The sequence below is a fragment of the Amborella trichopoda genome, chromosome 13 (genome assembly GCF_054954075.1).
Source record: "Amborella trichopoda isolate Santa Cruz 75 chromosome 13, AtrichopodaSantaCruz75HAP2 v2.0, whole genome shotgun sequence".
NCBI lineage: Eukaryota > Viridiplantae > Streptophyta > Magnoliopsida > Amborellales > Amborellaceae > Amborella > Amborella trichopoda.
Window position 1 is genome coordinate 43,837,871 of NC_142348.1, and position 18,835 is coordinate 43,856,705.

The 18,835-nt window shown below is 39.7% G+C and overlaps 1 protein-coding gene across 5 annotated transcripts in view; it reads right to left on the reverse strand.

Moving 5' to 3' along the window:
• LOC18442549 (Leucine-rich repeat family protein) overlaps positions 1-18,835 on the reverse strand; it is a 47,523-nt gene that overhangs the window by 14,016 nt on the left and 14,672 nt on the right. For 3 of the 5 annotated variants that reach the window (XM_011628096.3, XM_020672414.2, XM_088855754.1), the window contains exons 7-12: positions 18,490-18,561; positions 15,073-15,144; positions 14,671-14,742; positions 14,391-14,462; positions 4,888-4,959; positions 4,543-4,614 (exon numbers count right to left, since the gene is read on the reverse strand). In XM_011628096.3, the coding sequence (XP_011626398.1) occupies positions 4,543-4,614; positions 4,888-4,959; positions 14,391-14,462; positions 14,671-14,742; positions 15,073-15,144; positions 18,490-18,561 (432 nt within the window). Of the gene's footprint in view, positions 1-3,847; positions 3,952-4,542; positions 4,615-4,887; positions 4,960-14,390; positions 14,463-14,670; positions 14,743-15,072; positions 15,145-18,489; positions 18,562-18,835 lie in introns of all 5 variants that reach the window. The other 2 variants (XR_016047512.1, XR_016047511.1) reach the window with 1 other exon arrangement.

The window sequence follows — 18,835 nt, forward strand, 5'->3', positions numbered from 1 at the left end:
ATTCCACGATCAGTGCGCTACCATTTTCTGGTATCCAATCAACTGCAAACTGGCAAGAAAATGAAGGAATAAAGGCCCAACATTCAAGTGGTTGGAGATCATTTGCTTGGTTGGAGTGTATAGATTTCTAGTAAGAGAAAAAGCTCCACAAGGAGAGAAAACCCTGACCCAAGCCCTTGACCTAGGTTAGAACTCCCAACCAAAACCCTAACCCTAGTCAAAGAAAATTAACAAGCACCAAAATAGACCTCAGGCAACCATTGTAGAGAAAATTGACCCACAATCCCAAGGCCGATTGAGGAAGAGTCAAGGACACACTGCCTCCAAGAACGTATACCTTAGAGGATCGGAGGCACTCATACCCATCCTAGAAGAGATCTGTGTAACCTCACCCTCTTCGAACTCACTTCACTGTCAGAATGTATAGGGGTTTCCTATGGAGATTTGATAAGTCGCCTAACTGGCCCAGGAGAATCCGAACCTTCACCAATGTAAGTGTCCCTATCTTGGACTTCCCTTTAATAATTGCTTGTTCTCTTTCTGTGTGCCTTTGAATTTCTAGTCTTATCCATATATCTTGAGCATTGAAGTCATTTAATTTTTGCTTAACCAACACACACAAAAAGGGTAACGACACTGTGACGAGCCTATGCAACTTTTTATGCTCCGTTGGACTCATCTAATAACGAGGCCTGGTGTAGGAGACGGGCTACATGAATGAGATCTATAAAGTATTGTATACCTCTCATAGAAGGAGGCCATAGGAAGCACATGTGGCATGAGGCCACTAAACGTAGTGGACTATGTACCTCTTCCTTAGCCACAAGAGCACAGCTATATGCGACTCAATCTCCACCTCAAATTGCACTTTATTCAAAAGTATAAGCAAAATATATAGACGCATTCCTCCCCCCTTTCTTGAGGACCTAGAGGTTTCACTACTCCTTTCCTAAGTTGTATCCTTTTGTGGAAGGAGTGGAATCTTTTTATAACACTTATGAAGGAGTGGGTGTTCTCACCATCATGGTGTGTTTTCCCACCAAATTGCGGTGGCAGCCAAGCAAAATGTGACACATCTTACGAGGGGCTACCTGTACCACACAACATCCTTATAGGTTGTCTCTATTGAGAAACTCATAAGACAGTGCCACCTAATAAGGATCTCATTCCTTCCTTAAAACCACACCATGTTGTAAGGCATTCCTAACTTCTCGGTCTTCAAGCGAAACGTTTTCACCATCTCTTGAGAAACTAGGTTCTCAGTATCTCCACTATCAATAACAACCATGCACAACTTTTTGCCTGTTGTACAATTAGTGTAGAAAATATTGTGCCGCAACCCCCTATAAAATTCAAGGACCTTCGGAGACATCATAACCATATGGATGAGAAGTGTCTCCCCTTGAGCATCTCCGATGACGTTCAAATCAGGATGATCCTCATTTCTCTTGCTCCTACATCCTCACCCTAATCAAGTCTATCCTCAAGTCATCTTCAAGTCCTAAATTTCTGTAGAAAATATTGTGCCGCAACCACCTATAAAATTCAAGGGCCTTCAGAGGCATCACAACCCTATGGATGAGAAGTGTCTTCCCTTGGGCATCTCCGGTGACGTTCAAATAAGGAACATCCTCACTTCTCTCAGTCCTACATCTTCAACCTTGATCAACTCTATCCTCAAGTCATCTTCACCCCCTAAATTTCCTTCAACTTCTACTTGTTCCACCACGTTATCCTGAGGTTTGTACGACCTACCTAGGCGTTTCACTGATCGATGATCCGCTTCTCCACACTAGAAGCATTTTAAAGTGTTATTTTGAGGGCTGGGGCCAAGAATGCCTCATCATGCCCCGGCACCTACCCCTGGGTCCTGGATGAGGTTGCTTTAGCATGTCCATCTGGTTGAGCCTTTCCAGAGGAACTCGATAACCCTCAATTAGTATTCTCCTTTCTATTCATGTGACATCGGAGATGCTCCTCGACTTTCAAAGGAAGTCAATTAGGCATCATCAACATTCACTAAGGTATGAAGGGAAACCTGATCTTTGGATCTGATAACGCAACCTAGCTACTTATTGAGCCATGACTTGCTCATCATCCTCCTAAAGACAATTATACGCAGCCAGCAGCTGAAACTCATGTATTCTAGTGACTTGACGCCAATTTCAAAGCACGAAGCTTCTAGATAATTGGATGTTATTATTTTTGTCAAAGCTTCTCTCTCTTTCAGACCAAAGTATTGACTTTCTCCTAGACCTGGCTGCCTCTACTTTATGAAGTTGCTTCCACCAGATAAGTGCAAAACCTTTCAGCATCATGGTAGCAAACTTCATCTTCTTAACCTCACGAAGATCCGTCCATTTAAAGAAGGGATTGACACTCTCTGACTGCTCGATGAACTAATTGGTATCTAAGAGTCCATGATAATCCTCCAAATCGAGATATTACAGGACCCCTCTTATGCCCTAGCCAATCTATCCTCTATCTTCTCCACTGCAGTATTGGCTAGGTTCCTCAGAAGGCTCATCCTCATACTGCTGATCTTCTTCCTCATCTAGTGTTTAGTTCCTCTCAGAATCATGCACAACAACATCTTCATGAGGTATGTACAGAGAATTAAGGGGAAGCGCCACCCAGACACCTACAACCTATACAATATAGGACAATTGCTCCCTAATCCATTGTAAAGAGTCATCATGTAGATCAAATCTTTGTTGGACAATCTATTGTCCACACTGAAGCACCGTTGACTTGAGCATGCCCACAGCATTAGCCAAGACCTTGGTCTCAACCACGACCTTGGCTCACATTGCCTACGGTTTTCTATGGAGTGTGAACTCACCTGACCCTAATATAAAACTTTCCTAGGCCTAAGGCACACTTTGTAAGCTCTGGAAGGCCACCAGAGCAAAGTTCCTAACTTGGGAAATTCTAGGGTAACAACCAAAAGACCTCGAGAACTTTGTATTAACCTTAGGACAACACATAAAACACTGAGGAATGCCATATCACAAAGTACGATAGCACCTAAGGGGCATTATAGCAGAGCGCCAACACCTTAAAGACCTAATGGACACCTTAAAACTCTAGGACAGACCCTAAACAATTTAGTAATAGACCTCTAGCCGTAGGGAAACAAGCTTTGGTACCAAACCGATGTAATCTAAGATCAGCCACACATTAATCTTCTATTACAAGACACTAAAACATATTTGGAGAACACTTTAAAATCAAATAAGGTAAAATATCAACAATTTCAGCAAATAATCCTCCACAAAAATAAATAAACAAACTTGTGTAAATCAACATGTAATATCAGGAATTTCTTTTAGTGCCCCGGAGATGAGATTTAAAATCCATAATACATTGAAATACGTCCTTCAACAAAATCAGCTAAATAAAATTTGATCTCGATCAAATTTAAAGCTTACAGCCTGAAAGAAGAATAGGGTCCAAAAATGACTTTAAATTAAATCCAGAGGGTCTCCACAACTAGTTCTAAGGTTTTGAAGTTAAATGGAATGTAAAAATAGGTTTAACTTTAGTTGTGAAATTAGGGGTAAGGTTTCAAGGGGTTTTATTTTGCGTTGATTCCAGGAACCCATAATTTATTATTTTAGGGTTTTGATGGACTCTTTGAAAGGGTTGTGTTTGATATAAAATGAAACAAAGAGGAAAATAAGGGAAAAGGAGGAAAACTAAGAAAGGATGAAAACACTAAAGAACTAAAGTGAAGGGGAAAAAAGGGAGGGAAAGAAAGGAGAGGACAAAAATATTTAAGGAAAGAGAAGGGAAACAAGGAGAGAGAGAGTAAAGGGATATGAAAAATGAAGAAATTGAAGAATACCTTGGAAGGAAGGGACCTTGGGAGGTGCCACGAACCTCTCTATTTGGCCTTTGATAAAAGAATTCAAAAAGCCCTTTTTAGGGTTCTTTTTTTTTCTCCAAGTTCTGAAAATAAAACATTCTAAAGAGGTTGGATGTCCCTCTCTTCCTTTTTATACAACTTAACTCAAACAAAATGACATATTTACTCCTAACTAAAATAGCATTAAAAAAATAACTAAACCCCTTGAATTCTGTACAACTGCAAACAACATGAATACCCTTAGGTAACTAAAATAAATTAAAAGACTAATAACACACTAGTGCCCCTTCACCAACAACTAATACCATCATGTCCTCGCCACAAGCTAAGATCTCTGATCAACAAAAGGGGGATAAAGGAAAATGCACTGACATAGACTTTGTTGCTTGTGCATGAAGGAATAATTTATTCAAATAGTACAGGAATAGAAACAAATGAGTAGCCATCAAGGTGCATAAAAGATGTTTGAAGTACACTTCTGCAAATTCTATAAAGATCCTTTGAATATCCTTCAAGCTGATCATCAAGAACATTATTCACGAATCAACAGAGAATGTGGCACAAAGACCATTTTCACATGATTGGTAAAACCACAAAATCAAGTGCACAACTTCCTCCTGCTTATGCAGTTTATAAAAGATCAAAATCATGTTTGAGAATAACAGAAGACCAACCAGAAAGATGGCGGAGTCCATTGTTTCCCACTTCAGTGTCTGACAGCTCCAATCTTTTCAATTGCACATGCCCTAGATCAAGAAAACATAAAACAGGATGTTCAAACCAGAAGACAGGATGTATGGAACATTAATACATTATACTAAGGAGATGCAAACAAATAAATGAGAATCAGAAGAAAATAACAAAAGCACTAGAAGGATAAAATTGCAGTTTCTTCTAACATAACCAATCCTAAATACATGTTTTGACAAGGATAACATGAATTTAAATAAAACTAGTTTACAAGCGTAAATGAAAATAAATTAGTACACTACTAAGCAAAAGATATCTTCAGAAGTAACCTTCCAAATTGTTGAGCCCTTCATCGCCAATTTTACAGGAATCTAGGTTCAGCATCTCCAGCTTAGTTAAACCTATAAAAGAATGTTGAACTGTCAATAGAAAAACACAACCGTAAAGGATTTAAAGTGTAAACCAAGAGAGATGATCAAGATATAGATGAAGTGATGAACTATTAGCCACATAAACAGTGAACGCCTAGTTACAATAAAATAGATTAAAACCAAGAAGGCAACCGAGAAAGACATTATTATCTATCATAACAACATCCATTGTAAACACTTAGTACCCACATACCCCTTTAGATACAATAATTGTAGTTTGAAAGAATGTAGATGTACCAATGAGCACTAAATCGAAGAACACCAAAAAAGAAAACCAACTAATGAACATATCCACGAGACTTCATAGTTATTTGGCATTCATCGCCTTGCATGGGGATTGAATTTGAGATCTAATGCCAGAAGCTACACATTAACAAGCTATACAGATGGCATTACACAAAAATACAGTATCAAGACTTCTAATAAATACAGGACCATCTGATAAATCTCTGAGACTGCAACTCTATGCACTTATTTAAAGTTTTAAACCATTAAATCAAGCTTCAATCAATGCATCAAAGAGTAAAGCAGTAGAGAAAGCTTTGTTGGAATACCAAAGTTTATATTCATTTTTCTTGTATTGAAGCTCTTATGGACTTATTGTTTTCTTTCCGGTTTCAAAATGGCAAATATTGTACTTTAATATTTCATATCGGTATAAAAGGTCTGAGTGGAGCGTGGGGGTCAGTATGACACCACCATGACCTCTCTCTCTCTCTCTCTCTCTCTCTCTCTCTCTCTCTCTCTTCCTAGATCTTCATCTGTCTCACTCTTCTTCATCTCTTATCTACTTGATTATTGCATTTTAACTTGGTACCGGAGCAAGAGACTTCGGGATTTTTCAAAACCCTAATGATGTGATTTGACTGTGCAAGAGTCCTCATCAACTGCATAGTCAGAAACCCTAAATATGAAAAAGAGGTATGGTACACAACCATAATTTCATGGCCGTTTTCTATCTTTGACTATTTTGTGATGTTGGATTTGAAACCCTAGATCTTGTTGGGATGATTTAGTGCTTCAGAATTCCTTGTTGTGCCCCTTTAGTATGTCATATCCCAGTTTTAGAGTTGTGAGACTCATACTTCACCGATATCGGTTGTATAGATGGTCTTGGATCTCTATGGGGAGTTAATTCAAGTGGCTAGCTATGTTAATCAGCATGATCAAGTGTCTGCTTGGGCTAGTGATTCAAGTGGATGGTTGCGTTAATCAGCAAGTTTTTCCTGGTGTGGGCAAGCTGTGTAGTGATCCATATCTCTAATGTTAGTGATCCTGAGCACTCTTCTACCACCTCTACTACCCAAGGTGCAACATCTCCTATGGTATTCATGGAGATGCCCCCAGACTGCAAATTACAACTGCCAAACTAGATAGGATAAATTATTTAGAACAGTCTGATGTCCATTGGTGGAAGGGGAAAGTTTGGATATATCAATAGCAAAATTATTGAACCAGAAGAAACAGATTCTTCACGAGAAGTGGGAGACACTGCAAAAATGATTTCGGCTTTGGCAGACTTAACACACTCTCTAAGCAAGAATGTGTCCTGAGTGGACCAATTGAGGAAAGAAATATCCCATCTTCGATACAGGAACAGTCTCTTACAGCATATTTCTCCTTACTTTGCAGTCTATGGGGGAAGTAACCACTGTCTAAGGAAGATGCAAACAAAACAAGAAGTTTGTGGAACAAAATCATAACTTCGAGTTCTAAGCTGGATTGTAACCCGATCTTGAGTTAGCTAAGATTCAAATACTTAGCCGGTATTGTCTTTCATCACTCAACAAGGTGTACTCCTTTATCCAAAGTGAAGAAAGTAGAAAGAGTGTCATGCTGGCTACACAAGTAATGGATAGTTCTAAGATGAATAAGGAGTTCGATCTGGGAAGTTTAGAAAAGGGGGTCCCAATCTAGGTGATAAAGTATGCTTAAAAGTATCATTGTGGTAGATGGTCATATCAAAGACGATTGTTGGGATTTAGTTGGTCGGCCAGAAAAATCAAATTGTCCGGAGGAATTAAATGCACATAATTCTTTATCCACTGGGAGTTCAACAATTATTAATACAGAGTACAACTCAGCCCTTACCTTCGGCCCCAAAGGAGATGATATCAGTTCCTAAAAAGGAAAGTGAGAGCTTGCGTCATTTGTTCGCTCAGTTAAATGGCCCATCCATTACTTCTACTTCATCTTTTGCTCCCTCAGGTATTCATGTTTATGCTAATCATGTCTCTTTTTTATCTGTATGGACTATCTTGGATCATTAATTTTGGAGCTTCAGATCATATAGCATTGTTCTGAGTGGAGGAGAAAGTTAATCATTGGCACAAAGTTTTACCATTAGCATGATTCACAAATCATTGGCACGTCGGTGTCACTGCAGTGGGAGTGGTGGCCAGAGCAAAGCATAGTTTGGTGCAACCATGGTGCAGAGACACATTGTACAACACACTGTGTCAGAGGCCTCGCACCACACGGGCCGGTGCATGGAGCATAGCACACCCATCCATGGTGCACCGCAGTGGCACTGATGTTTGCGGTGATGCGCCTTGCCCACACCAAGGTGCACCATGTGATGTGTCTTGGCTCGTGCGAGCCTCACCGAGGGACATGGGTAAGCATAGGGCAAGGTTGTGGCCCAATTATAGGCTAATTCACATGGTACGTGTGCATTCCATGGGCATATACTAGTTGCCTCATTTAGGTGCCTCTCATGGATTTCCAGTTTTTTATGCTTACAAACATAACTGGGGAGGGTATGCACCGCCGGACCCCATCGCCCCTCTTAGTGTAGTGGCGGCTCCCTATGTGGGTTGAGCCTATTCCTTGGCGCCCTCCCATGGTGAGTTTCGCTCTAGATGATGGCCCCCTCTCCAACTCATGTGTGTTGCGCATTATGCACCCGCACACACCGACCATGTGCACTGCGAGGCCTCCTGCCGCACCACATTGCATGAGGCCCCACCATGTGTCTCATCCAACCTTGTCTTTGTGGGCCTCGACACTCACCGTTGTGCACGGTGAGGGGAGTGTGCCTTGCTCCCGCATGCACTGCCTGTCTTGTGTGCCATGGGCTGACTAGCCCATGAGGTGCTAGGCCTCCACCCACATTGCATGCATTGTTCAAGTGTGCCTTGCATGTGCATCCCCCTGGCCTATGCAGGGCTGGGCCTCGACGAGCACCACGACGCATCGTGAGGGGTGTGCCATGCTCCACACGTCGACCCGTGCGATGCTAGGCCTTCGTTAAGGTGCATTGTGCGGTGTGTCTTTGCACCACTACTACTACAACTCGTGCATGAAAGTTTGCCCAGCACACACATCCCACTGCCCAGTGCAGTGCTGGTTCTTGGTGAGCACCACCATGAGGGGTGTGTCGTGCTCCACGCGCCAACATGATGTGTTGTGCAATGTGCCTTCACACCACGGCTGCAAACCTATGTGTTCAATTGTGCCTCGCACGAGCATCCCACCGGGGGCCCAAATGGTTCCATTTGATATGAAGCTCCAGAATTAATTGTGTTCCAACGATGCCAAAGTCCCGATCCCATATGAGCGAAACATGTTAAATGGAAGTACGTCTCTCTTGTTTTATTCTTATTCCCTTTGTTCTAGTAGAGACAAAGTTAAGATGGTCGATGGATATGTTTCTTCCATTACTGGAAAAGGAAATGTAAATATTCTCCCAAAATATCTTTGTCAACAATTACAAACTTAATGTCTGTCAATAGCATTATCAAGAGTCCAAATTGTAGCGGGAACAAGGAAGACGATTGGCAGTAGCCATGAGGCTGGTGGTTTACATTCTAGACTTACCAAAAAACGCTCCACAAGCTCTTCAATCCTACATCAGTGTTAAGAAAGATCAAATTCGGCAATGGCATCTTCGTCTTGGTCATTTGTCTTTCCAATCATTAGTTTTTAATGTGAAGTCTCCGAACTTTCAAAACATTGCAAAAACTCTTTTTTACCAATAATAATAAAACTACCATTCAGCCTCAAACCATCTTCAAGCAAGTCATCGCAAACACTACCTCTTGGGTTAAGACCCTTCCTCCCCTACACAACCTCAGTTCCAAAGACTTTATGCGGAATTGGCACAACAGAATTTGTCTTGCCCCAAGACGTCTATCCCCTAGGCCTCTCTGAATCCTCCAACCCAAGGCACCTGTGGATGGAAGCTCTTTAGGTAACCCATCTGGTCAATCATGAAAGGGAAATCCTATGTTTCTCATAATTCATAGGCTTCACAGACTCCAACATTATTGAATGTACTGCTATCCTAGAAAGCCTAAAGTACACTTTCCCCACACTAGCAATGGGACTCTGGTTGTGGAAGGGAACAGTAGGAATGTTATAACTTCAGCTGCTGAGGAGGCTCCTCCCCCTTGGAGACTAGCTTATGCCTTTGACCATATCTTAATGATTTTGCAAGAGCATACTGGTAACTTTCGATCACATTCCGGAGGCAGCGAGCCACGGACTACCAACTGGTCAAGGAAGGTGCTCGGGGTGGCTTGGCTTCAACCAACATCACAGTGTTTTTATCCTCACTAGCTTGAATCAGTACAGCAGTCTATACTACTCATCTTCCCTTCATCTCTTTTCTCAATCTCTCTTCCCTCATCTCCCTCTCTCTCCCTCTTTCTCTCTCCCTCTTTCTCTCTCCCCCCAACCCCTCCCCCCCCCCCCCCCCCCCCCCCCCCTCTCCTTTTCCTCCTAAGGCTTACACTAAAATGCGAGGTTGTCATAGATGGCATTATCTGGTTTTTTTCCCACTAGGCCCTCATGGCTAGCCAGTATTTGTATAGGACAGAGTTTTTGGTGTATTTTTCAGAGCACCCAAACTGTGGGTTGCCTATACCTCTCTCTCTCTCTCTCTCTCTCTCTCTCTCTCTCTCTCTCTCTCTCTCTCTCTCTCTCTCTTTCTCTCTCTCTCTCTCTCTCTCTCTCTCCTTTTTACGTTTTTGCAGCCCCTACTGTCTTGAGCGCTCAATTTCTTGTGAGCCACCGAGTAGGGCACATGGTCTTTTGTGTTTACACCTGAAGCAATACCATACAGTTAACCTTTCAATTTTCAACAAATTATAATAATAATAAATTACTATTCCTTTTGGTATTCTCCATTCTAATGTGTGAGGTCCATCTTCTGTTACTTTTAATTTTGGCAGTTTTTTGATGCGTACTCTCAGTGTACATGGATCTATCTTATGAAACCCAAAGAAGAGGTTCCTAATATCTTCAAGGTCTTCCATATGATAATTCATACTCAGCTTGACACTAAAATTAAGGTGGTTAGATCTTATCAAGGTGGGGAGTTCTCCAGTGGTGAGCTATTGTCCTATTTGGAAGAACAAGGACTAAAATATCAAAATTCTTGCTCATACACCCGACAACAAAAAGGGGCAGCTGAAAAAAAGAATAGACACCTCCTAGAAGTATATCATGCTCCTCTCTTGAGTATGAATGTACCCAAGAAGTACAGGTCAAAAGCAATGCTCACTACAACCCATCCTCTCAAAGGGTTACAACTTTTATGACCTTGGGGAAGAAATTTGTTTGGATGGATGTAACATTATTTGAGTCTACACCTTCTTTTCCAAACTCTCTTCAGAGGCAGCACAGTAAGGAAGAGAGGTCAGTTGTTCCTCTTCCTACCCCTATTTTTTCTAATTCTGAAGGTCAGGACGATAGTAGGTGGCAATCTTATTATGTTAGAAAGAAAGAACTAAAAGTCTACAATTGGCAAGAATAGAAAGAAGTGGAGACGACCATAGCTAACAATGCCTTCAAGCCAATTACCTACCTTTGATCCAGGTAATCTCATCAATTCTCAGTGTGATGATTTAGATTTGTCTGTTGTTCTAAAAAACAGTAGAAGTAGTTGCATCGCTACCCAATTAGGAACTTTGTCTTTATCCCCTTCCTATCGTACTTTTGCGTCATCTTTGTCTTCTATTTCTATTCCTTTTAGTATAACATAAGCTTTCGCTCATTCCAAGTGGAAAGATCACTAAGTGCAAGGAGATGACGGCATTAGTCAATAATGGTACTGAGAAACAGGTAGACCCTCCTAAAGAGAAGAAGTTGGTTGGTTTCAAAGAGGTCTATACTGCTGATGGTAAAATTAGAAGATGCAAGGTACTATTAGTTGCCAAGGGGCGTGCTTGTGGAATAGATTAGCATGAGTCATTTGCTCCTACGGCTAAGATGAACTCCATTCGGGTCCTTTTGTCCTTGCCAAATAACTTGGAGTGGCTGTTACACCAACTAGATGTCAAGAATGCATTTCTTCCTAGGGAATTATAGGAAGAAGTGTAAATGGCCATCTAGATTCCATTTTCATGGATATGAGGGAAACGTTTGTAGGCTTAGAGAGGCCATATGTAGACTAAAGCAGTCTTCTCAAGGGTGGTTTGAAAGATTTAGTGGGGTTGTTCAAAGAATAGGCATACTAGGAGCCATGCTAACTGCCCCTTATTTATCAAACATACTAAGACCAACACTATTGCCTTGATTGTATATGTGGATGATATTGTTGTAACAGGTAGCAACTTAAGAGTTTTCTAACAAAAGAGTTTCAAAGGACTGTTTGAAGTATTTTCTTGTAATTGAAGTGGCCAGGTCTGAGAGATGATTTCTCTCTCTCAAAGGAAGTATGTAGTAGACCTTCTTAAGTACGCAAGAAAACTCAGAGCCAAATCGACACTCTTACATAACAAAGTGAAGCTCTGAAAGACGTGGTAATGTTTCAAAGAAATGTTTCAAAGATATGTAGGTAGAACTACCCATCTTGAGGCTGTTGTCAAAGTTCTCAAGTAAACTAAAATCATCACCAGGTAGATGAATGTTGTTTGCTAATCGTGTCCACTTACGAGTTGAGGCTCATAGAGATGCCGATTGGGCTAGTCCTATTATGGATCAAAGATCAGCATCAAGGTATTGTACTTTTGTTGGAGGTAACGTTGTAACTTGGAGGAGAAAATGTAGTCAGTTGTACCTAGATCGAGTGCAGAAGCCAAATATAGATCCATGGCTCATGGTGCATGTGAATTACTCTAGCTAAAAATTATTTTACGAGAACTTTACTCGAGAAAGAGTTGCCACAAGAGAGATTTGTCTTCCATATGCTAAAACAAAAGACTAGCTAGTAGACATTCTTACCAAGACCCCCGGGAAACCTCGACTATAGGTAATCTTAAATATTTTGCAAGCTGGGTATGAACAATTTCTAGGCACCAGCTTGAGAGGGAGTGTTGTGATACCAAAGTCTATATTTATTTTTCTTGTATTTGAGTTCTTAAGGACATATTCGTCTTTTCCCGTTCATAAGTGCAATATTGTACTTTAATATTTTCTTATTATTATAAAAAGTTTTAAGTCGGTCATGGGGTGAGCATGACACCACCGTGAAACCTCTCTCTCATTCTCTCCTCAATGTGACTCTCTCTCTCTCACACACACACACACCCTTCTATATCAAAAACTCTCTCTTCCTAGTCCTTAGTATTTCTCACTCTTCTTCATCTCTGGTCTACTTGATTGCTGTATTTTAACTAGTTTAAGCAACCATGGTATGAGTTCATGCAGATGTGGATGCATACAGCAATATGCACTATGAACAATCTAAGATCAACATGTTAATATCTCCTTCCCAGTGGTTAGAGCAGTTGAAGGGTTCCATGAAAATAGAGTTCTCATATACTTGAGGTACTGTTGTGTGCCAAAGAAACAGCTTCTTTGAGCAGTTGACTACAAATCCAGAACTCAGAAGGTAATTGGCAGATGGTAAAGTAAGCTATTATGACCAGAACCAATGCTTAAACAAATCGGCTGAACAGTGGTACTCCACCATGTGCAGTCTTCCATTCACAAACTCCATGTCGTCTATGTGGATGGAAAGGGGGAAGACTTGAACAGAAGTATAAGAGGTTCAGAGAGACTCAGGAGGACATTTGCGGGCTGGAACTTCAGTTGCTTTCAACCATTTCTTTTTATTGTGTCCAAAACAATTGAACTGATTAGTAACATACTGATAAGGCTCCTACAAGACTTTATTCTCCTCTTACTGATGTAATATCCCAAAAAACTATGAGACTCCTAATAGTGTGATGGTGAAGCAGATATATTCAAGAATGTTGACACAAGGGTCAAGGAAGGTGAGGAATCTCAAAATCAAGACGGTGAACTGGTTAACTATGCAATGTTTGCAGGTGGTGCTGGCATCTAGCAAATGACTAGGGTTAACATCATACAAGAAGAGAGAGGGGCAACAAGGAAAGAAGGAACCTGTAAAATTGTACCATTGGTCACAAATTATTACACACATAGGCAAGCACAAGGCTACCATATCTAAAGACTTGCGAGGAGCAGACGTAGAGACAGAAGAAAATGCAAAATTGACTCTGAGAATGACATCAGTCCTTGCTTGGAGTTACGTGGCTCCTGCTTTAAGTGGCTCTCAAGAGTAGGTTCTTGTCGTGATACCCTTTCTGTCTACCTTCAAACAACTGCCTGTGGAGGTTTAGTTGCAAGGATCTCCATGCAATTCAATCGAGCAAAATCTTGATACGTTAACTTGCACAAGTTCTGAGGGAGACCACTAGAGATTAGAAATGCAAGACTAGATCATAAGATCAAACCAAGATCCTCGCTCCAAAACATTGATTTAGCACCAAATACTAGCCAGCAAATGCCGCCAAAGCATACTTGACACTCAGCAGCCAACAGATATGTAATTGGTTCTGCACCCACAACTTGAATTGATTAAGAACCATTAATGAATCCTAGAATCTCATCTAGCAGCCGGTTATGGCATCAAGAAAATTGGATTATTACCCCAAAAACAAATATCTACACTGAAACTCACTACCACCATCACAAGTTCATCAAGTAACTCTTCAAGATTAACAAGCCTAAAGCGTCATGACTGAAATCTTGATGCCACTGTTAAGAAGGCTTTCGATAAGTAAGAATGTATGACAACCCCACAAGACAATTCAACCATGTGAACAAAACATCGTTCTACTTATAATACAAAAACAAGTTTTTCATTCAAAACAAGACCTTCAAAGTACACTCCAAACATAAATGCAATTAATAGGGTATGTCAACCAACCTCTATACAATTACATGATGAAGTGTCAATTTTGTCTGAACAACATGAAAGTGCCATAATAATCAGCAATTATTGTTTCCTAAATACATGCAAGGACGGTGGCAGCAATATGAAGAACTGACTTGGTGGATTAGGATATTTAGCATGAGTGTTGCACATCTTCTAAGTAATTAAACTTTTATAAGTGGTAGTAGATAAGAAAAAACCCAACATATAAGAACTTATAACAGTTACAAGCTTAATTATAGGAACAGTATAGTAAAAAATGAAGGTAACAGACCTTTTAGATGTACTAAACATGTGTCAGTGATATTGTTAAATCCCAAGTTAAGAAATTTCAAATTCACAAGCCCTGCAAATCCAGAAAATCATATATGATTTAAGTAAGAAGATATTAGTGAGACAAAGGAGACAAGCAGTGCACTCAAAAGAAGAGAAAATGTCAGTGCAAATGAATGGAATATAAGGTACTTTGTTAGATAAGAGATAGAATATCTTTAAATTTAAAACCATATTGACATCAACTTACAGAAGTGTCATAACAATATCAAGGACAATACCTGCAAACTTTTCACAGCCACCATCAGATATGCCACATGCATTTAAATTCAAATAAGAAAGTGCTCCAAGTCCTACACATCAAACCATCGGAACACATCAATAAGGACATTTTTCTTTTTACATGTTTAAGACAACCTTGTTGCAAGCAGAATCTATACAACCTGCAAACGATTGATAGTTAATGCAACATCTAACAGTTATAAAGACTAAGAGTATGTTACCAGCAGAACATCATCCATTTGTAGAGTATGCATATTTATATTGTAAAATATAATCGAAACATCACAAATTCAAAGTTCAATGAAAACATTTCCATGAAGTGTTGAAGTAAATAATTCCAAAGATCAAGTGTCGGCAAGATACGGAAGATCAAGAAGAAAATATTTCAATGAGAAATGAACCTGAAAGGGTCTCCAAACATGCACCAGTAACAGGACAACCTTCGATGTTCAACACATAAAGTTTAGACATGCCTGTAATATACTGAATTAATGTCAACTCCTTTTCAAAATAATTCACATAGATAAAAGAATAAGTAGAACAATAAAAAATAAGGAATGTTACCACTAAGGAAAACAAGTACATGCATAAAACAATGAACTACCAACAACACAGACTATGGTCATGAAATACCCTTAAGCATGAAGCAACTAGATGTAATACAGAAAAGCAAACTAATCGCCTTACCCTACCCTATCATAACTACGACATTTTGAACAAGCAGAGATTAGGCTAAATATCATACATACATATGTGTATATATACATATACAAAAACATGTGTACACACACATACATATATTTCGTTTTGTTAAGGTATTCCTACATATGGAGTATTTTCTTAATGTAGTTAACATTTTTTTATACTTGATACCTATACCCCACAATGTAGTAAATTTTTTGTCTAGAGCAGTGTTTCAAAAAGCAGACCGCCCAGTACCTGGACGGCCGCCTGGGCTGTCCAGAAGGCCTGGGTGCATCGCCAAAGCCTAGGCGGATGTCCCTGAGCGCCCGTCTGGGCGGCCACCCAAAGGCGGAAATGGGTCTCCTTGAGGGTATTTTTGGCTCATTTTTTGATACAAAAGGGGCAAAATTGTGGGTTTTAGGTCCATTTGAAACCTAAAACCCATTAGAGGCTATTTTCAAGAGAGAAAACCCCAAAATAAATATTATTTCTACTGGGCCGCCCAAGTTCCGGGCAGCCCCCTAGGCGCTAGCCAGTTTGGACCCCCCCGATCACCTAGGTGCCGCCTAGAGCTTTTTGAAACACTGGTTTAGAGGTATTTTAGGTAATTCAACAAGGATAAAGTAAAACTTCTTGATAGAAAGAAATGTGTTTATTAACTATAGTGGAGAATGACATCATCCACATGAAGTGTGATATCACCAATATGGAGAATTAACTGTTTTTTAACCACTAATAGAATGCCACTAGTTTCTTATACAAATATCTATTTTACCCCTCCTAATGACGAAAAAAGCACTTGCTCGAAAAATTTTGTATTACAATGCAATAGTAATGAGTGTCCAATGATTGTTGAGTACATTAAGGAAATAATCCATGTATAGGACTACCCTAACAAAACCTATGTGTGTGTGTGTATGTGTGTGTATTTATATAATGGCAAAATCCATGACCAAACAATTCGTTTGAGATGATTTTCATATGAAATTAAATATCCATGAAAGCCAACAAAAGAATTCATTTTCATAGTGACTCGTTTACATGAAGTTTACAAGAGAAATCTCCAAAGCATTAGTTTGATTCCACCAAGAAAAACAACCAACACCTACACCATTTTTGAAAACCAATAAGCAAAGGTTCTTGCAAAGAGAGCTCAAAGTGAATTTACTTTATCACAAAGCAAGCCCTAGAGCTCCTTATTACTGATCTCCCCTTTTTGGTGTGGACATCTTGTCCTCAAATTCCAACAATTGCTTTTAAGATGATGGAACGCTAAATCCCATCGATCAAAAAAGATAAAGAGGGACAACTAAACCCCTAAAACTCCCAAAATGAGGAATATCCTAGTCATACATCAAATAAACATTTGAATTGCACTTATCCAAGGTGTAACACTACGAACCTAAGCACACCCTAGATACCAATCCTGTCAAATGAGTGCTTCATATGCAACAAGCAATAAGAGGACCTTGGAGTACGTCATGACTGATAACAAATGTAAATGCTGCAAAACCCAAAAACCCTAAGGGGCCTAAAAGCTTCCAAACTTCAAATATCACTCCTACGTACACACCAGAAGAATGACGAACTTTACAGAAACTTGAGATTTTAGTACCCACAATAGACTATGAGCCATATTATGAATTTCCAATTATTTTGAAAACAGTGCCCAGTACCATTTTGGCTCATTCAAAATGGGCGCTTTTTACTTATTTTCCCCAATGCATTGGATTAAGAAAAAAGGGCTCTTCACAATCTTGTATAACACCCTAGGAAAAATCATTCCACCGCAGAAATACCAAATCTGTGTCTAAAGCATGACTATTAATATCTAAATCTTTATCTTTTCTAATGAAGATGTTACTAGATTTAATCTGACATTCAATGAAAAGAAGGCCCTAAAAAGAGAGAAACAAGATAATCAAAAAGATGGCCAGGTGACAACCCAGTGACAAACTACCTGCCCTTGATGAATAAAGACTATCTAACCAAACCACTAATAGCTAATTTATCTGCCTCCTCATTGGCAACCCCTCAGGACATGATGGAAAATCACATCCTCGGAGACAAAGAGGTCAGACGTTTCTTCAAAAACCAAAACCAAATGCCAAGGAGGCAAGTCCTTCCTAGCTACTTAATGGCATTGAGGTAACAATCCTCAATGATTAACCGATTGCCTGGAGTCCAACAGGCAGAGCCAAAGTCTGCATACGCAACACTTGCCTCGTCAAACACAGAATCAAAAGGAATCAGTGATCCAAGAAAGGAATTCAGTCACCTCCCCAGAACCCTTGAAAAATAAAACCAATTACTCCAACCTTAGATTACTATGTGAACAACAATGTACGTATTCACGTGGATTTATTATGGACAGAAAATCATGGGAAGAAATGACAGGGAAAAGAAACAAATATTAATCATCTTATTGATTAACACCATGATATCTACTTTCCTGTAAAGATTCTTATTTGTTACTCGCGTCTTGCCAAACCTAATACTAATACAATGCACATAAAGAAGTATCGGGATTTGGCATGTTCCAGGTGACTTTCTGACAAAAATAATAATCTAAATCCATTGAGTACAAAAGATTCTCAAGACAATTGTTGACAGAAGCAGACGAAAAGCTTCACTAGGCTAAGTTGAAAGAGCATGATAAGCTCTATTTGATGGCAGGAAGTGTAATTTTAGAAGAGCATAGTCCTTCGATAACTGTCACCCCAAATAGATCACACATAAAAACCCCTTGGAGGTCCATAAAAGTCATGCCTTGAATTTTTTGCCATGTCATGTCTGACTAATTATAAGCGTAATTCATTAAAAGCTAAGAGAATTACAAGCAGAATGACGAGGACAATTGAGGAAGCAAAAATCCTTAAACCCATTTTCATTACACACCCTTATTAACCATGAATACAATATTTTGCGAATAATCATCAATATTTGTAAGCAACTCCCCAAGCTTCCCTGGAATGGGAAATTTCTCTGAGCATAGAATCTATGAGGGTATAAAAAGGGAACCACAACAAGGGAAGAGGAGAAATTGCTATGCAGCACATATAAAAAAATATCATATAAATCATAGTTCAGAAATGATCCACAAAGAAATGAATATCATATGAAAAGCATATCACCTCTTAAACAAGCGATTCCTGCATCAGTTACTTTACTGCGAGAAATTTGCAATTCCCTCAGGTTTGTGAGCCCTGGAGAAAGCCAAAAGAGAAAATCACTGACCTATTAGAAGGAAAAGTATTATGCATCGATTTTCCTATGCACCACAAATGTGTGCGCATACACATTAATTCCTACACGAATGTAACTTAAGAGGATATCTGGCATATTGAAAATACCATAAGGATTCAGTAATGCTTCAGGTGTGTGTGTGTGTGTGTTATTTCCTACAAGAACGTAACTTAAGAGAATATTTGGTCACTTAAGAGGATATTTGGTATGTTGAAAGGCCAAAAGGATTCGGCA